The sequence below is a fragment of the Pyrus communis genome, chromosome 15, assembly GCF_963583255.1.
Source record: "Pyrus communis chromosome 15, drPyrComm1.1, whole genome shotgun sequence".
Taxonomy (NCBI): Eukaryota; Viridiplantae; Streptophyta; class Magnoliopsida; order Rosales; family Rosaceae; genus Pyrus; species Pyrus communis.
Window position 1 is genome coordinate 3,004,893 of NC_084817.1, and position 26,376 is coordinate 3,031,268.

At 37.8% G+C, this 26,376-nt stretch overlaps 5 protein-coding genes across 5 annotated transcripts; all 5 read left to right on the top strand.

The window, feature by feature from the left end:
• Nucleotides 1-4,532: 4,532 nt before the first annotated feature.
• On the top strand, nucleotides 4,533-7,911 carry LOC137717499 (probable monogalactosyldiacylglycerol synthase, chloroplastic). Its single transcript, XM_068456884.1, has 8 exons — nucleotides 4,533-5,283; nucleotides 5,584-5,756; nucleotides 6,224-6,385; nucleotides 6,470-6,611; nucleotides 6,877-7,101; nucleotides 7,191-7,253; nucleotides 7,342-7,416; nucleotides 7,512-7,911. Exons 1-8 carry the CDS (start codon nucleotides 4,732-4,734, stop codon nucleotides 7,743-7,745), a joined length of 1,626 nt encoding a protein of 541 aa, XP_068312985.1. The 5' UTR covers nucleotides 4,533-4,731; the 3' UTR covers nucleotides 7,746-7,911.
• Nucleotides 7,912-9,872: 1,961 nt separating this feature from the next.
• LOC137717756 (thiamine-repressible mitochondrial transport protein THI74-like) lies at nucleotides 9,873-13,390 on the top strand. Its single transcript, XM_068457221.1, has 8 exons — nucleotides 9,873-10,200; nucleotides 10,655-11,047; nucleotides 11,416-11,630; nucleotides 11,732-11,802; nucleotides 11,940-12,047; nucleotides 12,431-12,548; nucleotides 12,833-12,968; nucleotides 13,179-13,390. The coding sequence occupies exons 1-8, from the start codon at nucleotides 10,120-10,122 to the stop codon at nucleotides 13,242-13,244; spliced, it is 1,188 nt and encodes a 395-aa protein (XP_068313322.1). The 5' UTR covers nucleotides 9,873-10,119; the 3' UTR covers nucleotides 13,245-13,390.
• A 632-nt stretch (nucleotides 13,391-14,022) lies between these two features.
• On the top strand, nucleotides 14,023-16,625 carry LOC137717757 (uncharacterized). The gene is made up of 6 exons (XM_068457222.1): nucleotides 14,023-14,367; nucleotides 14,472-14,528; nucleotides 14,814-14,967; nucleotides 15,360-15,457; nucleotides 15,549-15,614; nucleotides 16,345-16,625. The coding sequence occupies exons 1-6, from the start codon at nucleotides 14,239-14,241 to the stop codon at nucleotides 16,381-16,383; spliced, it is 543 nt and encodes a 180-aa protein (XP_068313323.1). The 5' UTR covers nucleotides 14,023-14,238; the 3' UTR covers nucleotides 16,384-16,625.
• Nucleotides 16,626-18,910: 2,285 nt separating this feature from the next.
• LOC137718628 (probable steroid-binding protein 3) lies at nucleotides 18,911-19,414 on the top strand. Its single transcript, XM_068458177.1, has one exon. The coding sequence runs from the start codon at nucleotides 18,938-18,940 to the stop codon at nucleotides 19,238-19,240; it is 303 nt and encodes a 100-aa protein (XP_068314278.1). The 5' UTR covers nucleotides 18,911-18,937; the 3' UTR covers nucleotides 19,241-19,414.
• A 2,979-nt stretch (nucleotides 19,415-22,393) lies between these two features.
• On the top strand, nucleotides 22,394-25,270 carry LOC137717817 (ubiquitin C-terminal hydrolase 22-like). Its single transcript, XM_068457303.1, has 3 exons — nucleotides 22,394-23,393; nucleotides 23,808-23,926; nucleotides 24,054-25,270. The coding sequence occupies exons 1-3, from the start codon at nucleotides 22,627-22,629 to the stop codon at nucleotides 24,830-24,832; spliced, it is 1,665 nt and encodes a 554-aa protein (XP_068313404.1). The 5' UTR covers nucleotides 22,394-22,626; the 3' UTR covers nucleotides 24,833-25,270.
• Nucleotides 25,271-26,376: the final 1,106 nt, after the last annotated feature.

The window sequence follows — 26,376 nt, forward strand, 5'->3', positions numbered from 1 at the left end:
TGACACTGGTGGTGAGAGTAACCAATCTTCTCCTAAACTTTTTAAAACCGCAGAAACTAATAATTTACAAAATTTGATATCTTCAAAAGAGATGTCAAATTTTAAAATAAGAGTATCTCCAAATGATATGTCAAATTATAAATAGAAAATTTAAATTTGACATCCTATGTGGCACTTTGACATCTTTCAAAATTTTGTTTTTCACCTGATATGTCAAATTAAACTATTATTTTATTACATTAAACTATTATAATAAATGTTTTAAAACAAAAATAATAATAAGATTAATAAAATGTATTTAATAATCAATTTAAAAAAAAAATTGAAGCTGCTGTTAATTTTGGCAACAAGGGTAAGGGTTGTTGATTCATGTCATGCCACATTAGATTTGGCTTTTCAGTTGAAAAGCATTGTTGTTGTCTTTTTTTTACTGTTAGTGCTGATTTGTACATTTTGACATCTTCTTTGGGAAAGATCTAATTTAGCTGAGTTGCACTGTATAGCATTCTTAGTTAAAGTGCATAATGAACTAGAAGTATAAAATCTAATTAATCTCAAACTTGTAAATTATCATGAAGGTACTTAGTCACAAACTTCATGTTGAAAATTTGAGATTAAGGCTTTCTTACCAAATTTATTTTGAAATAAGGCAAGCCATCTCAATTAGCATGCCTAAGTACAAAGTTGATCTCTCAATCCACTAATTAGGTAATGTGTTACACTAGGAAGGCTGGTGTGATCTCTTATCAGTCTAATCCCTCAGAGCCTCGCATGCTTGTTGAGGATAGATTTCAATCCCTAAATTCTGATTTAGAAACTTATAATTCGTCACCTGCATTAATCTAAGTCCTATGGTAATTTGGTTAAATGGATTCAATCTCTAGTTAAGGAGGTCCCAAGTTTAAATTTTGTAGATATACGACAATTATCGAGGGTATGATATACTCTATGAAATCTTGGTCCATTTACGTTTTTAGTTTTTTTTTTTTTTTTTTTTTTTTTTTTTGGAGATATATATACACACACACACATATATAAAATTTATGAAAGAATGCAGAGATGAAAAAAGGTCAAAGAGGGGAAGAAATTAAAAAAATATATACATGAACGAAATCAAACTGTAGAAAGTGAAAGCAACTTAAAATAGTTTTAAATTTAGTTTTCAATTTTATATTCCTTTTCTTATACATTCTTCAACATCTTTCTCAGGTCTCATCATCTCTCATCAACTCTTATATCCCTCATTTTCCTCATGTATTTCCTTTAGGTCTTTAAGAACAAGTCCATCCCATTAAGGTAATAATTTTCCTGTCAATTGTGTAAGGCCTTCCACAGTAGGCTGAAAAAAAAAATAGTGATATCAATACATTGAACTCATATAAGAATTGAACTCTTTTAGTATGCCAAAAAACTCAACGTGATACCAATATATTGAACTTACACTAGTATAGTAGTAGTGTTATAGATATCACACTCAGGTTGTGTGATTTCTATATACAAGTGTCACACTCACTCAAACTAAAAGGCCTAACACAAAAAAAAAAATCTACACACTGAAAGTAAAATGATTAACAACGTTGTAAAACCTTCATAACAAATTCCTCGGACATGAAATATCCTCTTAACATATGCCCTATGAACTAATCTCTCCATGTACCAGAAAAGCTTTTACTTTAAGACAAATAAAATCAAGCAATTCTCAAACCCTGCCACATGAGCTAAAAAAACAGCCATGATTGTGAGAGTTGAACTCTCACTTTCTCAGTGGTTAGGGTTTGCAACTTTGCACATATTCTCTGATATAGTAAAGCTTTTGAAATTTGTTAGTGGATTTGAGCATATGGGAATGGGGATGGATGAGAAGTAGTGTGATTAGATGAGAGCATATACTGCAAAAAGGAATAAGCAATAAGCAATAAGCACTTCTTGACCTGCACCTGCTTCCACTTTTTGTGATAAGAAAAATTCTAAATCCCTTGCAGAAAAAGGTAATGCCTTTGCCCCCATAAAATCATTGCTCATGTAAGAAAGAATTGGACCACTATTAAATTAAAAATATTCATTTATGCTCCATTTTATGGAGTTGAGATCCTCGTCGGATGTTTATGTTTAGAATTGACAGATTAGGAAATTCGGACCGTTTAAGAAAAAGAGAGAGAGGGATACCTAAGCCGTTCAAATGCTTGGTTTTGTGTGAAGTGAACCAATAAGATGAGCTAATGAGGGCCACATGATTTAATTTGAGTGGTCCGAATTTCCGTGTCTGTCAGTTCCGGACACATAGATCGAGAGAGGATGTCAATTCCATTTTCTACACAATTTGTTCCCTCTTGCTCCATAAAATATTCATTTATGCTCCATTTTATGGAGTTGAGATCCTCGTCGGATGTCTATGTTCGGAATTGATAGATTAGGAAATTCGGACCGTTTAAGAAAAAGAGAGATAAGGAGACCTGAGCCGTTCAAATGCTTGGTTTTGTGTGAAGTGAACTAATAAGATGAGCTAATGAGGGCCACATGATTTAATTTGAGTGGTCCGAATTTTCGCGTCTGTCAGTTCCGGACACATAAATCGAGAGAGGATGTCAATTCCATTTTCTACACAATTTGTTCCCTCTTGACATGTCAAAGTGCATTATGTGATGTCATGACCAATTTGAGGTGCATAGAATAGACTTGTCTGCTGCCTATCCGTTAAACATGATTTTTGTCAAACATATATATGCTTTAATGATGCCTCCATAGAATTTCACAAGCCTTTTGCTCTTTTACTCCTTTTTATTCTCTTTCCAACATGAGAGATGTTTGATTTTGTTTAAAGTGTCAACGTATATGCTACTTTAATCAAATATAAAGTACGGGAATAGAGATTCAAACTTGAGTGCAGAAAGGAGAACGTCTACTTTAACTTGTTGGTAATAGATGAACAACTTCTCAAGTTCAACCGGTGTCCTTGTAACTTGTTGGTTACGTTACATCCCGAGTTCAACATGTCTGGGTTTCGATGAACCTCAGTTGACCAAAAAAAACACTAGAACTAAAGATATTAGTATTTACTTGATACGTGCAATTTGTAGAGGAAGATGAAGCTATTCTATCTTGGGTTGGTTCGGGCATTACGGGTTTGGGCTTTCTTTCCCGGAATGGGCCTACCGGCCTTTGATAATTGTCTTCCGGCCCAACTTGATCCTACAACTTTGGTCACTATGAGCCCAATTTCAGCAGTACCCACAAAAGTTGGTCGGTGAACGAGAAACCCAAAAGGCCGGTGCTTCTGGACGGTCCATTTGAGTCAAATGGCATATAAATCACATGGGCTGCTGATAATTTAATTCTTTTAATAAATTTAGAGTTTTCAATCAAAATTTAAAGTGATTATCTGAAATTTAAAGAGTATTCAGTAAATAGTTTATTAAATTCTTAAAAATCTGAGTTTATTCAATTGGGATTTAAAAAATTTATAATATTCAAGTTAAAAAAGTTGAGGAATTGAAGAGATTTCGTACCGTATTTTAAGAATTCGCAAATCTCATATCTCTCCTCAAATTTCTAGAGACTTGAATCAAATTTTACGTGAAATTTTTACAAATCAATTAAATTCCATTGAAAATATGAATCTATAAATACATTAAAATCTCTCAAAATCTCAATAGAATACAGCAATTTCAATGTAAATCGCATGATAATTTTATTTTCCCCTTTTTGCTCCAACAAAAAGAGAAAAAGTCTAAAATAATCAAGCGTTGCACACAATTTAATCCCCTATAGCTTTCATGTGGTGTAGGCAAACGTGTTCATTGATTTGTTTTGGCTTTCACATCTTCTTAATTTATATTTACAAAATGACACAAAAATAGTTGACTATTTAATAGAGCGACTATTGACTAAATATGGACGCCAACACTTGTTTTGGTCATTCAGTATGTTCCAACCTTAAGTGGATTCTCATGTACAATGAACTTTTTGAAAGTGACATCATGCAATTTTAGGTTGTTGACCTAATACGAATAGGGTTGTGTTAAGATCAATCGTAGCATCGATAGGAAAATAACTGATTGATGAGTTTTTGGCTTGCTACATGGGGGTAATTAGAGGCAGACACAGGGCAATGAGCAGAGATTTGAGTGACTTGTTAAAGTTGTCGAACAACAAACAATCATGTCATCCCAAACTTCGCATATTAACGATTGATTGTAACATTCTATAAGATCAAAAAAGCTCGTGCAAAAGGTTCAATACACCTTGTTGGGGATTTTTTTTATTTGAACTCATCACACCTCAATCATTTGATTTGGTAGTAGGCGTGAATTAAACCAATTAATCAGGACAATGTATTCGTTTTCTTTTAATACTTTAGAGAGACTGTAGACCAGCTTGGGTTTAGGTAAACCAAACCAAACCCAGCCCAGTCGAGTTAAAAGACAACCCTTCCCCTTATCAATTTTGTGCCTAATATACCAAAGAATCTCCTCCTCCTCTCTCCCTGTCACGCGCGCGCACATGTACACACCAAAATCCTCTCTATGTGGCCACAAAACCTCCGTCTAGATTTCCACTTCGTTAACTTCACTCTCTTTCCAAAACCCCCGCATTCCCTTCCCCCTCTCTCTTCCTTCCAAGCTTTTACTAACCTTGTTCTCTTCTGGCGTTTCATTTTCCAGACGTTCTGCTCAAAACCCAATTCAATATTTGACCGCCATGTTTTAATCTCTCGAACCCGGAAATCCCACCATGCATAACCCTTCAGTCGCAACCCAGGAACCCAGTCCGGTCTACGACCTCGTTTCGCAATTGGGTCGGTTCGCCTTCAGCTCAGGGCCTCATAGCAGCTCCGGTTCTGATGGACACTCCTCGTTTTTGTCCAATTTCATGTATTTCGACGCCTTTGGGGGTGCTTCAGTCGTCGGGAAGAAGGCCAAGGTCGGCGTTTCAGCTTCACTGAGCTTGAGCAGTCGCGGCGGTTTGGGAATTTGGAGGAGTGTGACGGAGTTTAATCGGGCTATACGGTTCCACTGTGACAAATTCCCAATTGGGTTTGCTTCTGTTCGCGTCGGGTCTGGGGACGGAAATGGAAATGGGTCGGATAACGGCGTTGGGGACAATAGCAATGTGTTGGTAGAAGATGGAGGCGGAGTTAACGATAATGGGATTGCGTTGAATGGTGTGAAGGTGGAGAGACCCAAGAAAGTTTTGATTTTGATGAGTGACACCGGCGGCGGCCACCGTGCTTCTGCGGAGGCGATCAAGGCGGCGTTTAATGAGGAATTTGGTGATGAATATCAGGTCAGTTATTTTGAATTTAGTGAGAAAGTTTCAACTTTGTTACGAAACTGGTATTTGATCGTTTGACTTATGTAGAGAGAAATCACAATTACATGAAAAATTTGTAATGTTAGTTGACTGGTAGTTCTACAGCAATGTAATAACATGACGCCGTAAGAAATTAGATCTCAAAAAGTATAAATTTTTATCTGTTCCCACACAATTTCATTAGTTAAATTGAATACATGAGGGAGAAAGCAAATGGACGTGTGAGTGTGCATATTTGTTGATCATATTTTCGGTTAAGAGTGCATATCGCAGGTGTTTGTTACTGACTTATGGTCGGATCATACGCCTTGGCCATTTAATCAACTTCCCAGGAGCTATAATTTCTTGGTGAAACATGGGCCGTTATGGAAAATGACATATTATGGAACTGCTCCGCGTCTGGTGCATCAATCTAATTTTGCAGCAACTTCTACATTTATAGCTCGGTAAGAATTTTTTCGTTAAAGGTTACTGCTTATAATTCATTTAGTCTGTTTTGCTAAGGTAGTTGTACATTCTTTTGCTTCATGTAAAAGTTGACCACATGTATTAAATTAACTCATAACATGCCTTTCAAATTTCGAATGGTTATTTATTGCAGCAGCCGTTGACTATAAGTTTTAGTGATTAAAACAGGTTTCAGGAATTTAAAACATTTTTAATCATGTCTCTTACGCACTATAAGTTCATAAATTTAGATATAAATGCCATTTTCAAGGAAATAATTAATACTGTTTTGGCAGATTTAAAACCCTGTGAGGAAAACACCAGATAGGATTACAAACGCAGAAAATGAGCAAATTTGTCTAATATTCATGAGTTTTTTTTATAAGTTCCGTCAAATTATGGTTCAAAGATGGTTTTTCAGCAGTACTTCGTTGTTGATATCCTCTAATTCTGTTTCATTTTGCAGGGAGGTTGCCAAAGGACTGATGAAATACCAGCCGGATATTATTATCAGTGTGCATCCGCTGATGCAACATGTACCACTTCGTGTCTTGAGGGGAAAGGGTCTATTGAAGAAGATAGTTTTTACCACAGTTGTCACGGATTTAAGTACTTGTCATCCTACATGGTTAGTTTTGCACAAAGCTTCCATTACGAAAATATAGCCTCTTTTTTCCAAGCAGACTTTGATATTTTATGTCTTCATTTCCAGGTTCCATAAGCTTGTAACGAGATGCTATTGCCCAACAAATGAGGTTGCAAAGAGGGCATTGAAAGCTGGACTCCAGCCTTCCCAAATCAAGGTTTATGGCCTCCCTGTGCGGCCTAGCTTTGTCAAGCCTGTGCGACCAAAGGTTGGTTATTGATCAACTAAACTTTTTGACCTTGATGTAATTGGTTGTACGACCACAAGAAACCAGCAAGTGGTGTGATATTAAAACATTGGAAATTTGAAATATGTGGTTGTAAGCTGCCAAATGGATTATGATTTACAGATAATATTCTCCCGTATAAGTTATGGTGAAAGCATTTATCACAGTGGTTGCAGATTGCACATTCCATGATTGTAGACGGTGGTTTTGAATAAATGTTTGTCATGTTTTATTTATTTCACTGCAGGCTGAACTTCGGAGAGAACTAGGAATGGAGGAGGATCTTCCCTCTGTGTTGCTAATGGGAGGAGGAGAAGGAATGGGTCCTATCGAAGCTACAGCTCGGGAACTTGGGAATGCATTATATGACGAGAATCTTGGGGAGCCTGTAGGTCAGGTCCTTGTCATATGTGGTCGCAACAAAAAGCTTGCAAACAAGTTGCTTTCGATCGACTGGAAGATCCCTGTCCAGGTAGTTTTATACTTCTGAATGGAAAGTCGGAAATGCAGCATTAGTATTTATAAACAGAAGTTAGTAGCTAAAATTGATTGACATTGTAGGTGAAGGGGTTTGTTACTAAAATGGAGGAATGCATGGGAGCTTGCGATTGCATTATTACGAAGGTAAGTTTGTCAACAGTCATAAAAATTAAAAACCATGACAGTCTTGAATATTTCGTTATCAACCAATTAGTCTACTTCTTTTGAATAGGCCGGTCCAGGGACAATTGCAGAAGCCATGATAAGAGGCCTCCCGATTATTCTGAACGATTACATTGCCGGACAGGTAATGGTGATTTAATTTACTTTTCATTGTGCTGCTATGTCTTGGGAATCCCCTCACTGGAAAATGTAGCAAATGACTGTTTCTTGTCACTGTAGGAAGTTGGGAATGTACCATATGTCGTTGACAACGGGTGTGGAAAATATTCTAAATCTCCGGAAGAGATAGCAAGGATCGTCGCTGATTGGTTTGGTCCGAAAGCAGATGAGCTAAAGGCGATGTCGGAAAATGCACTGAAGCTGGCAAAGCCTGATTCTGTGTTCAAGATTGTTCATGATCTTCACGAGCTCGTTAGACAACGGAGCCTTGTACAGCAATTATGTACAACATAACCCTATTTTCCCCCAACCAATTTTGTTTACCAGTCCTCTAATCGATCGAAACCATGCTCCTCCCCTTCTCATTTCACTCCCTTGTTATGCTGTTTATGTCAAAAAAAAAACAATAATGTTATAATTTTCATATTAATGTAACGTATCAAGCTATCAGCGTGATTGTGAACTCTTAATGTACAATTTAGGAGATGGTGTTGCCTTGGACGGCAAGTCTTTTTATTCATCCTCCATGGCTTTTCATTGCTTCAATGGCGCACGAAGAGTATCCCAGCAAGTGGAAGATCAAGAAGGAGCCGACGGCTGCCAAGGCCGGAGGATGTTGCCTCTGTTTAGACATGAACGACGTCGAGACGCGACCAAAACAAAATCAGAAGAGAATTACAAGGGACTCGCTTAAACACACCACCCATACACCCCAATGTCATGAATTCAATTCCTCCACCCCACCAAATGTATCAATTAACAAAAAAGAAAAGGAGATCTTAAGAAAAAGAAAAGGAAAGGAAAGGAGAGCTAGTTAAACTTGAACATGTTGGATTACATGATTTGGTCTATATATTCTCCAATTTGCTTAATGATGCTGTATTTGTTTATACATACATACAATCTTTCTCGCAGGACATTTTATGTGAATCGTTACATTTTATATCTATCACAAATCTTAAAAAGACAACATTTCACATGTTTAAAATCATGATTCTCTTTGTCTTATTCTGTGATAATGTGAGGGACACTTTCTATGAAGTTAGCACACTTAAAACATTAAAAGTAGAACAATAGCCAGCTACTCAAATGATGAATAGGAGTTCCTACTCAAAATTGTTCGTTGTTGATTCATAAAACTTCGTATTTAATCAGGATCGTCATATTATAAGTCACTCCATAAAGAGCGCCTCTTCAAAAAAATTAATTCAAACTAAGGTCGTTCAGCTATCGAATTGTACAAAAGCAGATGAATGAAATTAGTAAAAGCATTATGAATCATCTATGTATTTGCTACAATAGTTGACCGCATGACATTAATTTTTATTTTTTTTATTATTTTTTTTTTGTAGAGATGATCTTTATAAAATGATTCATAATATGAACGATTATGATCATAAACATAAAGATTTCTTATTAAAACCGAAATAGTTTTAAATAAAAATTTATATTCATCTTTTAAGTAAGTAAGCATTATTTTAAAAGTACCCACAGACAAAGCCATGATATATTCATACGTGCACTCCATGCATTCGTACAGATTGCCACCTTGAAGGAAGTTTGGTTGATACGGCACCACCTGTGATTCTCATGGAGTCATTGCTGACACCATTATCGGAAGACTTCTTGGTTTTAAAATCCAATGAAATCTTTTGGGTAATGATGAAATTGTTAATTTTAGGTTAACAGAGAATTCACATAATTGTTAATTTTAAACTTAAATTTTAATAGAGTTCACTACAAGGATTTAAATCAGAATTTTTTCACCACAAGATTATTTTCCGATTACTCTCTCACCACGGAAACCATTAATCAAATTCAGCCTTATTTTAAGGAATAAGGATTGTTTGCCCTCCCACTTTCGGTGCCCTTCTGTGCCTTCTTATTTGTGTAATCATAGTTAAGTCACGTCAACATTTTATATTACTATTTATTTTTGTTTTATTCTCTATTTATTTTTGTTTTATTATCTCTATAAAAAAAAATTATATAAAATATTTACGTGGCTTAACCATGATCATACAAAACAAGAAGACATATGAGGGTACCGAAAATGGAAGGACAAACAATCCTTGTCCTATTTTAAAAGTACTTACAGACAAAGCTATCTTATATTCATGGGCTGTGATATCCATACACCATTTTTTACTTCTCTTATACTATCAGATCAGATGAATTGAAGAATATCAATAGATAAAAATTAATAAACATATGTGAAAAGTTAAAAAAAATGTGTAGATAACACACCCTTATATTCATATGTGCACTCTATGCATTTGCACAGATTGCCACCTTGAAGGAAGTTTGGTTGATACGCCACCACCTGTCACTCTCATGGAGTCATTGCTGACATCCTCATCGCTCAGCAACAAAACTGAAGACTTCAGTGCAAAATCCACTTTCTTAGCCGCCACCAAAAAAAAAAAATAATCCTTCTCCTTTCCCACGATTTCAAACTTCCGTCGCCACGTAATTACCCAAAGAATCGATATTTGGTGCCAAAACGAAAACCCCAGAACCCTCGATCAGGGTTCATGATATCGGATTGTCCTGCTGCTTGTGGAGCTTTCCAGAAGATGTTGATTTTTAGCCGAATTTGAGATTAAACCCGGTTAATAATTTTGGGTCGAATTTGCAAATTCTTGGGTTTTTGGTGGTGATTTTGATCATGGGTTGGAAGTACAACGCCGGTTTGGGGTTGATTGGCACAGTTGTGTTCATCTGGGTCGCGTCTGCAGAGGTTACTCAGGTTTGTGTTCATCCAAACCCTCTTTTTTTTTTTTTTTTTTTTTTTTTTTATTCTTTCCTCAAGTTTGATTCTTTGTTTGTTTTTCTTGCAACCAAGTATGAATCCCCTCTCCGTTTATTAGAGTAGTTTAGAGCGTCGCCTTGTAACATCATTGCTAGTCCTCACTATTCCATTTCTGTATTTCTTTGATGACATATGAGATGCTACTGTGATGGTATGATATCTCAAGTCAATCACGCATGCGCGACTCTCCCAAGTGGCAGTGTGTGATTGACTGATTGAATTGATATATCGCTACAGTGATATCTTCCTGTTCTTTCTCTTTTTTAAATGGATACTTAGTTACACTATCTTAGTATTCTCTCATTTAACCAGATATTTGAAGGATGTGTCATTCTGTTGCTATGGTTTGAGATTATTTGAGAATTTAAACTTGTAGTGTTTTTTAATGCAGAGAATTTTCAGTGAGTACAAACAGCCGTTTTCGCTCACGTACCTCGGTGTGTCTCTGATGGCGGTCTATCTACCCATATCGGCTTTGAAAGATTGGATCTACAACTTGCTGCACCCAAATTTGGTTAAGAACTTTTACAATGGCATTATCGCGGGAACTTCTGGAGGGCTTGGTATTCCTCTTAGAATAAATGAAATGCCCCACAGTCCAGAAACAGATGTTAGAAGCTGCCTAATTACTGACAAAGATCTTAGTAATACAGAAGAAGGGCAAGCTCTAACGGATAAGAGCAAAGAAGATGAGCCGCGCTTGCTTGAACGGAGTTGTCAACTTAGTCCATGGGAAGTTGCAAAGTTTGGCTTAATTCTTACTCCAGTGTGGTTTATCACAGAGGTGACATGAGTCATTTTAGCACTCCTGTTATTCATATCAACCTTTTGGACTTCTAATCACATTTTAGATTGAGCGAGTAATTGCATTAAAAAACAAAAACAGAAATCCACATGGAGGTCTTGGTTCGTTTTGATATGCATGGATTCGTTTTAAGGAAAACTAAGGAAAAGGGCTTGAAAACTTTGAGTTTTAACGAAAATGACAAAAAGGTGTTGTAAGTGAATAGTATCAGGATTGACTTTTTAAAGTAAAAATATGGTTTTTCGTTAAAGTGAACAGTATCAGGAGTTTTTCGTTAAAGTTTCATTTGTTTTATGCTTTGAAAAAAGTTCTAAATGGCATATTGATATATCTTTGTTCTAGTGCAGTATCTGTCAAACTCTGCACTGGCAAATACCAGTGTTGCAAGTACAACTGTCCTAACTTCTACGTCGGGGCTCTTTACACTTTTCTTTGGAGCTCTTCTTCGTCAGGATTCCATAACTTTTACAAAGATGGTTGCTGTTTTTGTCAGCATGGCTGGTGTTGTCATGACCACGGTTGGAAAAACTTGGGCCCCTGATGAACTGCTGGGCATCTCTGAGTAAGTTTCTAGTCGTTTCTCCAGTGGCTCAGCCAGTAGGAATTACTTTTTATTCACGTTTTACCATCGTTTCACCGTGTCTTGTTCTTTGTTGCGTAAAGGATTAGAAGGCACGCTATAATGGGACATATTTTTGGTCTTCTCTCAGCTGCGTCGTATGGATTGTTTACAGGTGACATTACATTTCAGGAATCCGGTGTTAATTGAACTCTTTTACAAATAAGTCATCAAGATCAACTGATATATCTGAGAGACAGTTAAGTTATTTTTGGATTTATGATTATTAAAGTTGCTGTCTTATTCATGCAGTGTTACTCAAGAAATTTGCTGGATCAGAAGAGAAGGGAGATAAGGCTGATGTGCAGAAGCTTTTCGGATACATTGGTCTCTTCGCTCTGCTTGGTCTGTGGTGGCTCGGTGAGTAGAATAATTATTCCATGATCTATTTATCGTCTTCATCTTCCAAATTCCTGAGGTTAAATTATATTATATTTGCATACAGTCATGGATTTTAGGCAAAACATGATAGCTAGACATTGGTTGCAAAAAAGAGAATATGAGTTGGACTATACCTCAAACCATTTACTGTTGGTTATGACTTTTGCACAAGAATTCTATTGGCTTGATTGCACACAATGCTCTTTGATGATAGTTCGGGAAGAAAAGTGAACATACATGTTAAAGTCTTTTCGTCGTTTGTAATGGAGAGGTCTCATAATGAAAAGATAGCACATTCCCTCGGGTATATCATTTTGTTTTCTTTTGAGTTGCATCACTCATAGCAATGTTTACTCATGCAGTGTGGCCGCTCAATGCCATCGGGATTGAACCTTCATTTGAGTTTCCACATTCAAAATCCATTGCCGAAGCTGTGCTGATAAATGGCTTTGTCGGGAGTGTTCTTTCGGATTATTTTTGGTATGTAAAACTGCTTTCACATACATTGGGGGTCAATTGGGCACCACAAGGACATGTAACGATAACACACTGATTTATGTTCATGTAAAAAAAATATCTTTTTCTAATCCTTACAAAAACAGCACGACTGCCTTTTCAGAGACAAATTTATAAGAGGTTGGTTCGAGTCTGTTGTGTGGTGGCCAAATGTACTCTCTACTTACCTATACTTCCTGCTTCTGTTTCTCGTCTACCAACAAGATGCTGATGCCCACTGCTTTTAACGCCAAATGAAACTTTGACAGGGCTCTTTCCGTGGTTTGGACATCTCCATTAGTTGCAACGCTGGGCATGTCCTTGACAATTCCACTCGCAATGGTAGCTGACATGGTGATTCACGGCCGCCATTTTTCTGCAGTCTACATCCTTGGTTGCATTCAGGTACGTCGCGCTACTGTATGCATACATTCAAGTTTTTAACATCATGTTATATTCATATTGCGGCATGAGGCTTGAACTTCCGCCTTCTAACATCGAACCTCATGTCGGTTGGGGAAGCCTATTAAGTACTGTTGTGATGGAGCTCCTAACTGCATAGCCAGTTTTTCGCGACAGTAAGTAAATACGCTAACTGCGTTTCTATGAACTCAGGTTTTTGCAGGATTCGTGATGGCAAACCTTTCGGACAAGTTCTCGAGCAAGCAAGAGTTGCAATAGTGATGCATAGAAATCTCAGTGGAGTTGTAGTTTGTATGTAGAATGAATATGTCTATTACATATGTACATATATGCAGGTAATATCAGCTGCCCCTTACATTGTATGCAACAAACTTGTATGAATCTCTCTCTCTCTCTCTCTCTCTCTCTCTTATTTTTTGGTGGATTTTCATTTTCTAATTTGTTTCTGTTAACCAAGAAATTGCTAAATCAAGTTTCATCTGCACCAATGATGAAGCCATCACTGAAGCTTGATAAACAAATTTCAGAGATTTTCACAAAGTTTGGTAATTCATTTTTTGTTAACTTCTTGCAAGTTTGGAATGAAAAAAGCCCATTTAGCATGTTTTTTAAAAACGCTTTCAAGAAATAAAATTTTTTTTTTGACAATATTTGGCAGAAAAACTTAAGATTTTTTTTCTTCTCAGTTATTAGATTACTACATAACACTTCATAGGGTTTGTAAGACAACATGTTTGAGAACGTTTCTATAGACAGAACTTCTGCTTAATCGTTTATTCTAAAAGTGCTTTTGTCATAATACGTCAACGTGTTTATAAAAAAATAAAACTACTCCCACTTAATAAGTGCATTATCATAAATTTTTTTTGTTTTTTTTTTTTTTTCTGGAATGAACTTGGAAAATTAAGCTCGTTTATGGCGAATTGTGTTTATCATAATAATACACGTTATTAATGAGATTCGAATTTAAAATCTTTGATGAAATTTTGACCTAATTAATGGGGCCTAACTTTTAAATTAAACAAAATAGTTTATTTTCCCTGGAAATTACAGAGTCACAAAGCTGACACATGACATCGATCGAAGTTTGAATCCACCTCCAACCTTACCTTTTAATCGATTGGCGACCCGACACATTGAGAATTAAGAATTGAGAGCGCAGACTCATACATATTAGTCGGATCAAATCGAAGAGCGGCGCTGCGACTCTACTGCTGCAACTGCGTCTGAGAAGAAGACGACGACGACGACGATGGAGAAGGGAAAGGGAGTGATGGGAGCAGGTCGGAGATGGGCCGTTGACTTGACTGACAACTCAACTTCCCCTTCTTCCCGCGACTTCCCCGACCCTCCTGGCTTCTCTCGCGCCTCCCTTGAACAGGTTTTTTACCCCCTTCTCTCTCTTGCTTCTTCGTTCGATTTGGATTGGGAATTTGGGGTTGGGTTTGTTCCCAATTAATTGGTGGGGTTTTTGTTTTTCTGTAGGATGATTCGACTGTGAGTCGCCAGAAGAAGGATGCTGAATCTACTTGGAAAGCTCAGGTACTGATTCCCCTCCCTAAATTGGAATTTATCTAAGCAATTCGATTTAGGGTTTTTTAGACTTCGGATTTCAGACAGTTTGATGGCCAAAAGATTGTTCCTTTACCTATTAACTTGATAATAATCACTTGATCGCAAATAGGGCATGATTCAAGTTGCTGATGGATTACAATTTTAGCTGTTTTTCTGCTGAATATTCTTGACCCGTGTTAATATCGATGAGAATGTGGTGAGATTCGATTATTTGGGTTTATGTGATCTCATGGTGTCTTTGTGTTTGAGCAGAAAGCTTGGGAAGTTGCACAGGCCCCATTCAAGAATTTGATGATGATGGGTTTCATGATGTGGATGGCTGGGAGCACGGTGCATTTGTTTAGCATTGGAATTACGTTTTCCGCTCTTTGGCAGCCCATAAGCGCCTTACAGGGTGTAGGGAAGGGTAAGATGACTGTAATACTGTTAGCCAATCTGTAACTCTATATGTGTGGAATAACAATTGAAAGCAATAAAGAACTTGAAATATTCTCTACTTGCTTGTCTATGTCGCTGTATAATCATATGAATGGTTTCCTAGAACCATCAGACATGGCATTTGGGCAGTCAACATAGTGTTCATTTACTTGCACAAAATTTACCAAACCAATTTGTAAAATGGTCTTGTTTGGTATGATTCATGCTGTCCAATGCATTTTTCCTATGACTTCTCACCATGTTCACATTTCCAAGCAAATTTTTTTTCGTGACATACTTTACGTGTTTGTCTGTTAATTCATGCTTACCCTCTATTTCCTTGTCAGTAGCTTGATGCTTCCTTTTAATGTGGTTATGCAGTTTTTGAGCCCTACAAGGACGGCAAAGTAGATCTTATTGCCCCAAAGTTGCTCTTCATTGCGCTTAATTTGGGGGGTTTAGCACTGGGTGTTTGGAAGGTGAACTATATTTGTTCTCCTTTAATTGATTTATCCCCAACAGTTAATGTTCAAAGAATCCAGTTTCTTAAATTTTGATTTTTCTTGGCAGCTTAACACTTTGGGGTTGCTTCCTACACATGCATCTGATTGGGTTTCTTCCTTGCCCCCTGCTCAGGTGAAAATCTTCCTCCTAAGGCGATTTAATTTCATTTGGCATGTGGCATTTTCTTATATTACTTTAAAGCATCTCATTTGTTCTAGAAATGTCAGAACCACCTTTTCTGTCCTTAGCAGTCGGAATCATGGAACCATTGTTGGCTTACACTGCTTCATCGAACTTTGTTTCTGATAATAAAGTTGATTTACAAAACAGTTCCTTGTGGTGGAGAACTCTCCCTCCACTTCTGAATCAGTTAACATAGCACCTTGGTGGAGGTAATTAAAGAGGATTGGGTTTAGGGTACTGGAAAAGTTCGAATGGAAGTTTACTCGTGCAAAGTGGAGGTAGTTAAAGAGGATAGTTGGATCTATTAAGCAAGTGGATGAGGTATAACTAACAAAGAATTGTACTGAGAAAGTTCAAATGGAAGTTTACAAGGAAATCAGTCTTCCAATGGGAAGATGCTTACTCTCTACGCACGAACCCCTGACCCATTTGTAACCATATCATATGAAACACTATAGTACACTTCAGATTACAGTTAGATGCAAAAACCTGTTTATTGCACATTACATACATGTTGTCGTGGTAATTGTTATTTTCTTTTCAATCGGTAATTAACTCGTGCACTTCATTTATTTGTCTGTAAGGTCATTAGTGTTATGGATATCATTCTTAGCGGCTTTTCCTAGCTCGTTTCTACCTTAAAGCTCTTTATAACTTTTTTTTTTCCTCCAAATTTCAGGAGGTTGAGTATTCGGGTGGTGGCATTCTTCGTTATTGACATCAACGTTCAGTTTGAATGGCGGTCAATCTCAAGATAAGGATGAACGGCAACTTGCAGAAGCAGGATGAGAATTTGTTGCTGTTTACTGGCCGATGGCGCATGGCTTAAGCATGGATAATGTGATTCTTCTGTGTTCTGAATGATATTACTAAGTTTTGTTGGCAATAGAAACTCAGTTTGTAGTACTTGTTCAAGTGACTCGATGAATTACCATACAATCTATAATTTTAACAGTTTCATTTGTGCTAGCAGTTTACATGGTGATCTAAATTAATTTCTGCTTTGGGTGAACTGTAGGTTTAGGGCTGGTTTGGTATTGCTGTGCTTTGAAAAAAAGCTGCTTCTGTTGTGTTGTGAGAATAAGCAACTGTGAAATAAAGCAGCAGAGTGTTTGGTAAACTTTTTTGTAAAAGTGCTTTTAAAAAAATAAAAAAAAAAAGCAGTATTATAGTGTTTAGTAAATTTTTATGTAAATTAGATGTGAAAAAAAGTTGGTTTTTCAAAGTTATGTTTTGCAGCTTCTTGTTTTTGGCTTTTTTTCACCCAAAACTGTGAAAAAAGACTGAAGCTGAATGTTTACCAAACACAAAAACAGCTCTTAACTTTTTTTTATACTAACTTTTTTCAAAATCACCTCAGTACCAAACTAGGCCTTAGCCCTTCAATTATACATGAGTAGAAATTGGGTTCCTAAATTATTTGTTTCAGAAAATTAAGTCCTTGGACTCTGAAATGCTGCAAATTTCTTCTTTATTATTAGATTTGGAGATATGTTTTTTTATTTTTTATTCATATAGGTCACGTGGTTTAGATTGACAAAAAGTTTAGATAGAATAGTTTCAAGTTTAATGATAGGGATGAAATTGACAATTTTTAAGAATTTAAGAACTTAATTTTCTTAAAAATAAACACCCAACCCCAGTATCAAGTAGATGCAGAAACTGAGACGTGTTGGCCATCACTTAAATAGATAACATAGCCATAACATACTTGAAGATCTAACTAAATGATCACTGCTACCACTACTAAGTATTGAGATGATACAAAACATAAAAGTGTGAGTTAACGAAAAATAATATTTTTTAAAAACATTTTGTTTTTTGACACATTAATCCCCTGTTTCGAAAACACACATAACTAATATTTTTCTTAGTCGTATATGTTGTTTTAAAAAACACAACCGTGCTGCAATACTTGTCAACAAAGCACGACAGTTGGATTAGGGTTTCCTACGGGTTTCACAGAGACATATTCAGAGTTGAAGAAAATAGAGAGGCAGATGGTGATTTATCTTCATTTGAGAGAGAGAGAGACAGCGCGCGCCCGTTGGGGTTCGATTTCTGTGCTTCTGAAATATGATTTTAATCAGATTAGTGTTCGAACCGTACGAACCTTTCTGAGCAGCCGAACCGGGTCGAACCGAACGAACCGGGAGGTCCGGTGACCAAACCGGGTCTGGCCGAATAAACCGGGTCGGACCGAACGAACCGGGTCGGACCGAAGGAACCGGGTCGGACCGAAGGAACCGGGTCGGACCGGACGAACCGGGTTGGACCGAAATGAACCGTCAACCGCCGGTCTGGCAGAGCCGTTAATTTCCGGTGAACCGGTCCGAGCCGCCTAAAAGTCTGGCCGGTTTCTAGAGAAAAAAACGCCGGCAAATTTAAGGAATTTTGAATTTTGCAGCTTCGATTTAACTCCAATTTCAACCAAAGGTCACAACCAATGCACTAAACTTGTACCGGAGATGTCAAACAACAGATTTGGGCTACTATGGACGGCTGGATAGTCGGGATCCGGCTCCGATATCGGCGGAAATCGGGGAAAACCCCGTTCGAATCTGCGTTGAATCAACACCAAAACCCGCGATTATTACACGATAATAGTCCTAATTAACGAGGTAAAGTTATTGGTGAGGGTTAGAGGTCTTACCGACGCTCCAAGCGGCGAGAAACTCGCGATCATGTCGGAGGCGTCCGGGACTTGGCTTCGAGTCTTCCAACAAATATGGAATCGTTGAACTCGTGGCAAGGTGGAGATGGTGATAGTGGCGGTTGATTGTCTTAACTCGCCATGAAACGGCAGGGTTTGTTTCTCCTTTTTTTTTCCTGGGTTTATCGATAACGCGAGGGAGAGAGAGCGAGAGTGTTTTTACTGGAGAGAGAGGAAGAAAAGCAGGCAGAGAACGGAAATCCTTGTGGGTCCCAGCGATCCCACCAAGACAGGTTGAAATCTTTATAAATTATAAGATACATTTTTGTTCACCATCATTTAATGTCCACCGTTCATTTTACTATTCTATTTATCATCGTTAGATGAGTTTAAATTTTAAGATTTGTGCTTATTCAAATCACCATTTAATGTCCACCATTCATTTTACTATTTTATTTATCATCGTTAGATGAGTTTGAATTTTAAGATTTGTGCTTATCCAAATCACTTTCAATATCCACCGTTAATTTTTGATGGGGAGCAACTTAAAAAGCAGAATCGATTTCATACTCTGGTACTTACCTCCGTGTTTACCATCGTCGCCCTCGCCAACAAAGCGATGGAGTTCACAGCGCAGCATCTGATCCAGTACAACGGCACCGACCCATCCAAGCCCATATACGTGGCGCTCAATGGCCGAGTCTTCGACGTCACGGACGGCAAGTCGTTTTACGGTCCCGGCGGGCCCTACGCGGTGTTCGCCGGAAAGGACGCCAGCAGGGCTTTGGCTAAGATGACCACGAACGACGAGGACATCAACGCCTCCCTCGACGGCCTCACGGAGAAGGAGCTCGGCGTCCTCGCCGACTTCGAGAAGAAGTTCGAAGCTAAGTACCCAGTTGTTGGCCGCGTCGCTTCTTGAAATAGTCTCCGCCTTTTATCAAATTTAAGTGTTGGCTGTATCTAACTTGGAGTGAAATAAGTGCTTTTGGAAAATCTGCTTCTGTGTGATTTTGTACAATGTATCTGATCTTAGATGTTGTGTATGTTTAGATGCCATGGATGTGAATAAATAATCAAATATTATGGTTGTGTGCAATTGGATTCATGAATCATAGCCTGTGTGCTTGAATGATTTTTGGATTTTAGGCCGAGAATATATGCAAATTTGTGCAGTTTACTTATTTTGTTTATCGAAATCTCCATTTCTGGTGTTGTATGGATTATCTGCCTTTTTCCTATATTGGCATTTGGTAGTGAGGGAGGACTTACCACCGCTAAGATTCCATCGATGCAGTATCTTAACTCAATCACGCGCTACCATAACCATATGAGCAAGTTAAACACATGACAAATTGGCTTGAGAGGTGTATCGGGTGTAGGTAAGTTTCGCGTGATGAGTGCTGGTTTCGATTTCTAGGGTAACGGCTTTGTTTCTGATTCGTACCAAGTTTGCTGCTGTAATTCAGCAGCAGAAGTTAGGCCTAATTTGGTACTGAGGTGATTTTGAAAAAAGGTATCAAAAAAAGCTGGGAGCTGTTTTTGTGTTTGGTAAACATTCAGCTTCAACTTTTTTTCACAGTTTTGGGTGAAAAAAAGCCAAAAACAAGAAGCTGCAAAACCCAGCTTTGAAAAATCAGTTTTTTTTTTCACATCCGTTTTACATAAAAGTTTACCAAACATTATAATAATATTTTTTTTTTTTTTCAAAAGTACTTTTACAAAAAAGTTTACCAAACACTCTGCTGCTTTATTTCACAGCTGCTTATTCTCACAGCACAATAAAAACAACATTTTTTCAAAGCACAGCAATACCAAACCAGCCCTTATTTAGCGAACTCATTGAAAATGTGCACGATTAGAGCTTCAACATGTTGGCAACTACTGGTTTTGGCCCTTCAACTTTGTCATATCAGTCGATCTTCCCAGGTCCTTTTCTTTCGGCTTTCCTCACCAGCATAGTTTGAAAGGTATTCCGTTCATAGATTTTCGTACGCAACATCTGGCAACACACAAGTTCTTAGGGTGGAATTGGATCATCTATGCAGATTGCAGTGCTTAGTGCATTCAAGGGTAATTTTACAGAGTTTATGTTTATGATTGCAGTAACTCTACATGTGTTGCGAGGAATATGCTCAAAATGCGCCGATTGCGGCAAAGTCTTGGGCAACCGGGTGTATATTTTCTTGTGCCTATCTCTCTCGGCACGTGACACATCACTTGAGGAGAGAAATAAGCTTAACAGGTATAATCTGGGTTCTCCTTCGCTCTTCTGATGCACCGAAAGTTTGATGTGTAAAAGCTTGTTTCTTTAGCTTTGTCTGAAACAAGTTAATAGTCATCATTCATTGTACTTTGGCACGCAACTGACTATAAGTTATAACCTTTCTTTTGTAAAGTTCCGACATAGTGTTTTTCTTTTAGTAAAGCTCAAGTTCAATGAATTCTACTGCTCCCTTTCATAGAATGGGCCATCATAACATCCACTTCCATTCAAGCATGAAACATATTGGGATCGATTGATATTTCAATATCGATGGCCACTTATGAAAATGATAAAAATGTGCTTAAAAACATTGACGGAAATGATAAAATGTGTTGAGCGCTAAAAAGCACGAGAAATCGGTTAAAATAATAATTTTCTAAGTCTTAGTTGCTGAAATGATAAGATTTCGGTATGTCATCAATATCTGATTGTTATGTGATTAATAAGTTGTTGACACTTAATTTTGATTTCTTATTCCAAAAATGTTGAAGTTTAGAATCTTAAGAAAAAATTTGTTTGACAAACAATAAGGTTAGTAAGTTAAATTGTTAGTTGTTAGAAGTTTGAACTTGCATGTAACATCCCACATCGTTCAGGAGAGTGGATCCTCTAAGCCTTATATGTAACATCCCACATCGTTCAGGAGAGTGGATCCTCTAAGCCTTATATGTATATTCTCATCTCTCGCTAGCACGAGACCTTTTGGGAGCTTACTGGCTTCGAGTTCCGTAGAAACTCCGAAGTTAAGCGAGTTTGCACGAGAGCAATTCCTGGATGGATGATCCATTCTGAAGTTCAGAGTGGTGCAGCAGAATCGTGGTGGGCCCATAACCCACAAGTCCCAAGATCGAAACCTGACTTTGATACCAAATTGTCACATCTTGGCCTGGGCCCCCACCAAATCCCGGACTCGACTTCACCGTATCATGATATTGTTCATTTTGAGCCCCGACCACACCCTCATGGTTCAGAGTGGTGCAGCGGAATCGTGGTGGGCCCATAACCCACAAGTCCCAAGATCGAAACCTGACTTTGATACCAAATTGTTACATCTTGGCCTGGGCCCCCACCAAATCCCGAACTCGACTTCACCGTAGCACGATATTGTTCATTTTGAGCCCCGACCACATCCTCATAGTTTTGTTTGTGGGATGTTACATCGCACCAGAGTAACATCCATTATTTTAAGTGTTAAAAGTTTTAACGGTTTTGATCAAGTTTCTTATCAAGTAACATCCATTAATCATCCATTATTTTAACGGGACCCGATCACTTTCTGATCAAGTTTTAACGGTTTTGATCTCTTCATTATTTTAAGTGTTAAAAGTTTTGACGGTTTCGTACAAGATTAACTTTGAATGTGTAAGTGTCTAGTGTTTTTCGAGGTTTCCAAGTATTTTCTTGTCAACATATACTTTTTTTCGTGCGATGTTTGCACGAATTCCTAAATTAAAGAGCTCAAAATAAATTGAAAATTTAGGGGACAAAGTGAAATGTGGTCGAAAATATAAGGAGCATTCCTAAAGTCCTTCCTATATCATTTTCACATTTTTTTAATTCTTATCTTTTTCACATTTTAATTTTTTTAGTACAATGACATGTTTTACATTAAGAAGATAAAAAGTTTAACTAAGTCACACAATGAACAATTTAAATTAATGTCGAATTTACCGTTTACAAGATTCGAATCGTAATACAGAATGATTACATTCTAAATTAAATTCATACCATACAGTATACAGTAATAGACTCCATGAGTCGGTCTACAAAGTCATAATATAACAAAAAAGCATCTTCGTCTTCCTTCGAGTCATCCCCCAAAACGAGCGCAGAAAAGTCCTTGCCTCTCTCTCTCTCTCTCTCATCTAATCCAAATTCCTTCTCCATCTCTTCACTGCAATATTGGATCTGCTTTCCCAAGTTTAATTTATTGTTGGGTTTATTAATCTATTAATTTTACCATTTTTTTCTTAATAAAGTTTTAATCTTTCTGCGATTTCTAACAAATTCGACCTTCCCTTTCCCAAAGTCTCCATCAAAACATGTCGACAAGGAAGCCTTCATACGCAAACCCAAAACCCTGCAACCACCTCTCAGCTTACAAGCTCAAATATGGCTCCAGCGGCTACAAATCCCTCCAAAAATCCCTCAAATCTGCCCCCAACGGAAGAACAAGCGTTCGGATTCATGAAACAAAGATACCCAGATGCAGTTTCTGTAATGGGTTCGAAGGTAGACTCTATATTTGCTTGATTTGCTCTTCGGTTTCGTGTTCGAATCACGCAGTTCTGCATACCCAGTTGGAAATCGGCCACGATTTGGCCGTCGATGTCCAAAGGGCCGAGCTTTTTTGCTGTGCGTGCTCCGATCAGGTCTACGATCCCGATTTCGATAAGTCCGTGATGGCTAAGCACATGCTGGACTTGCCGTGCAGCACAAACAGTGCGGATAGTATTGGGGAGAGGCTGTGTGAGAGGAAGAGGCTGGGGGGTTCGGGTGTCGTATTATCGGAGTTTAAAAAGCCCGAAAAATCGGGTTTTGTGAGGGATCACAGGGCGAAATCGTGTTATCCGTTGGGTTTGAGGGGGTTGAATAATTTGGGGAATACTTGTTTTATGAACTCTGTGTTGCAAGCACTGCTACATGCGCCTCCATTGAGGAATTACTTCTTGAGTGATCGGCATAGCCGCAGAACATGCCGGAAAAGGACGGCAAACCGGCTGTGTTTGCCTTGTGAGCTTCACGGTGTTTATTCGGCTGTGTATTCCGGCGATTGGACTCCTTATAGCCCGGCTCAATTGCTTTACAGGTCTGCATTGCTCTGTGTGTGTGATCTTTGGTTACAGCATATCGTGCCGAGTTTATAATGCTTAAGCTTTTGGTTTGTGGATTGATTTATATTTGATAAACACTGTTTCGGGATAGTTGCTTTTTGTCTTTGTGTCTGCAGTGTTGCTTCTAAAGATCCTTTGATAATTCAAGAAGTATTGTAGTGCTATGTTAGTAAGCGTAGATGAAGTTTAATAACCCATGAGTCGTTAAGTCACTTTCCTGCAAAATGCATAATGTTTATGTCTAATTAGAAATCACTTAGATTTGCTGGAACCGATGGTACCTTTTATGCAATGTGGGATCAACTCCTGTGATTTGTTGCTAGATTCGTTGCTAGTTCTTCTATGCTGGAGCTTGCTTTTGGACTGATTAAAATTTTCTTTACTTCAAGTTGGTGGCAGCATTCGGAGAATCTGGCAAGTTACGAGCAGCAGGACGCTCATGAGTTCTTCATTTCAGTGTTAGATGGGATCCATGAGAAAGAAACCAAAGCAAGGAACCATACTAAAGGTAATCATAGGCGATCAGATGAGTTTTAGATCGTACATTGTAGAAGTAATAGATGCATGTCAAATTGTTTGTTTTTACGGTGGTCAATAGTTCGCTTTTACATATGAAGTTGTCCTTTGTTTCACAGATAGTGGAGACTGCCAGTGTATTGCGCATAGGGTATTCTCAGGACTGTTGAGGTCGGATGTCACTTGTATGACTTGTGGATTCACCTCGACAACTTATGACCCGTGTTTGGACATATCTCTCAACTTAGACACAAGCCGCTGTTCTTGGTCAGATGCATCTAACAAGCCTGCCAAAGTGAATGGCAGCAGCTGTTCATCCACTCTTTTGGGTTGTTTAGACTTGTTTACAAAACCAGAAAAGTTGGGGTCAGACCAGAAACTGTACTGTCAGAACTGTCAAGAACTCCGAGACTCTTCGAAGCAAATGTCCATCAGAAAGCTTCCAATGGTGTTGTGTTTGCATGTAAAACGGTTTGAGCACTCCCTGGTCAGAAAGATGATGAGGAAAATCGACAGCTATTTGCATTTTCCATTCTCGCTAGACATGACTCCCTATCTGTCCTCTTCGATTGTCAGAAACAGATTTGGAAATAGAATCTTTGCTTTCGAGGGGGATGAATCTGAGATGTCTACCGAGTTTGAGATTTTTGCAGTAGTTACTCATTCCGGGACACTAGATTCCGGCCATTATGTGACGTATTTACGCATACAAGACCAATGGTACAAATGTGACAATGCTTGGATTAATGAGGTCGACGAGGGGATTGTAAGAGCTTCACAGTGTTATATGATGTTCTACGTGCACAAGACGCTGTACTATAAAGCAAACATAGATTTGCGTCACTTGCCGGTTTCCACACAGAAGGAAGCATTTCAGAGGATGGCTGGTTGCTGCTAGAGGAAATGTTTCGAATGATTGTAGTGTCTGCAGTTCTCCGAACAAGAAATGGGCTTTCGATATACATTCGAGGCAGGTTATGAATCGATTGAGACGGAGACTGCCTCTGCCGAAGCAACCTCTTCAAGAATCCGATCCCTTTGGCCTAAGGAGATCTCATCGGAAGGGCATCATCAAATTGCAGATCTCTGAAGATGATCATGATTTGAAGCAGAGATACATAAATGTATACAAATTCCATATCTACTGCTAGTGATTTGTTACTGGGTATTTTATGAGGGGATTTTGGGAAAACTGATGGGACTAATTTGAAAAAAACTTGTTCATGTTGGGGTTTATTTTACAAGATTTCTTGCCCAGCATTCTTTTGACTGCAAGGTCAGTCATGTACATAACTAAACTGATATTTGAAACTAATATTTATTTTTTGGGGTTCCACTAATTATTGCCCTTCCACTTTCTAAATGTTGATATGATTTGTTAGGATATAAGCAGTCTTCGTTAAACCACATTTTGTTTTATGTGCAGAAGGGGTGGATAAACCTTTTTATGTATTCCGAACATGGTCACATGGTTTTACCATTCATTGAGTTATGATATGAGCGACTAGAGGGCCGATAGGTCCCACTGGTATATTAGTAAAAATAAAAGAATATGCATATTATAGTTTGAATGAATAGCAATATTAGGTTACGATGTTTCAAGTATGCTGAAAATTACTCATAAATAGAATAATGGATAGACGAAATGGGATAAAATGGGATAGGATTATACACCAAGTAATAAGATGTTTCAAGTATGCCGAAAATTACTCATAAATAAAATAATGGATAGACGAAATGGGATAAGATTAAACACCAAGTAATAAGCAAGACAGAGACAATGAAGAACAAATCTTTTCATTCCTCACGTGTTCATAATCACGAAGTCAATCTCACTCTAGCCTTGCTATTGTGAGAAGAGATGAAGAGTCAATTTCGTTCCAGTATTGCTATCGTTGAAAGAAGACGATGAGGTAAATTTATTGAAGGAAATGAAAAGAAAAGTACATATGACGTTAGGTTCCATGTTCACATTTGACAAGTTGAAAGAGGGCCACGAAGGATCTAGTGCACAGGTCCAAGCAATGAGAGTCACCAGAGAAATGCTTTCAAGGAATCACTTTCCAATGCCTGCAGCAAGTTCTCATGGTAATGGTGAAGATGATCACAATTTCAGTTGAAAATCTATTAATATGATAAGTATATAAATAATAAATGTGCTATAAATATTTAAAGATTAAGTACTTAAAATTCTCTAATCTTTTAGTATCATTTCAAATTGATCTCAATTTTTTTAAACATTTCAAATAAGTACCAAACTTATCGAAAATGTCACATTCGTTAAGCTTCAGTTAAATTTCTGTTAAATTCACTAGGATTTATATTGTTTCCAAAAGTAATAAAAGGTCATTAAAGCATGACATCCATCAACTAATGGTCGTCACCACCCCATGAGGCTATCACTTCTAAACCCAACACACAATCACCAACTTTATCCTACAA

What these genes read in the sequence shown, in the direction of transcription:
- LOC137717757 (XM_068457222.1), top strand. Translation starts at nt 14,239, where the DNA reads ATGGAGAAGGGAAAGGGAGTGATGGGAGCAGGTCGGAGATGGGCCGTT. An exon ending in TAGCACTGGGTGTTTGGAAG is followed by an intron (nt 15,458 to 15,548) that starts GTGAACTATATT and finishes TTTTCTTGGCAG; the next exon opens with CTTAACACTTTGGGGTTGCT. An exon ending in CTTCCTTGCCCCCTGCTCAG is followed by an intron (nt 15,615 to 16,344) that starts GTGAAAATCTTC and finishes TCCAAATTTCAG; the next exon opens with GAGGTTGAGTATTCGGGTGG.
- LOC137717756 (XM_068457221.1), top strand. Translation starts at nt 10,120, where the DNA reads ATGGGTTGGAAGTACAACGCCGGTTTGGGGTTGATTGGCACAGTTGTG. An exon ending in GAACTGCTGGGCATCTCTGA is followed by an intron (nt 11,631 to 11,731) that starts GTAAGTTTCTAG and finishes TGTTGCGTAAAG; the next exon opens with GATTAGAAGGCACGCTATAA. An exon ending in ACATCCTTGGTTGCATTCAG is followed by an intron (nt 12,969 to 13,178) that starts GTACGTCGCGCT and finishes CTATGAACTCAG; the next exon opens with GTTTTTGCAGGATTCGTGAT.
- LOC137717817 (XM_068457303.1), top strand. Translation starts at nt 22,627, where the DNA reads ATGTCGACAAGGAAGCCTTCATACGCAAACCCAAAACCCTGCAACCAC. An exon ending in CCGGCTCAATTGCTTTACAG is followed by an intron (nt 23,394 to 23,807) that starts GTCTGCATTGCT and finishes CTTTACTTCAAG; the next exon opens with TTGGTGGCAGCATTCGGAGA. An exon ending in AGCAAGGAACCATACTAAAG is followed by an intron (nt 23,927 to 24,053) that starts GTAATCATAGGC and finishes TTTGTTTCACAG; the next exon opens with ATAGTGGAGACTGCCAGTGT.
- LOC137718628 (XM_068458177.1), top strand. Translation starts at nt 18,938, where the DNA reads ATGGAGTTCACAGCGCAGCATCTGATCCAGTACAACGGCACCGACCCA.
- LOC137717499 (XM_068456884.1), top strand. Translation starts at nt 4,732, where the DNA reads ATGCATAACCCTTCAGTCGCAACCCAGGAACCCAGTCCGGTCTACGAC. An exon ending in AATTTGGTGATGAATATCAG is followed by an intron (nt 5,284 to 5,583) that starts GTCAGTTATTTT and finishes TGCATATCGCAG; the next exon opens with GTGTTTGTTACTGACTTATG. An exon ending in ACTGGAAGATCCCTGTCCAG is followed by an intron (nt 7,102 to 7,190) that starts GTAGTTTTATAC and finishes TTGACATTGTAG; the next exon opens with GTGAAGGGGTTTGTTACTAA.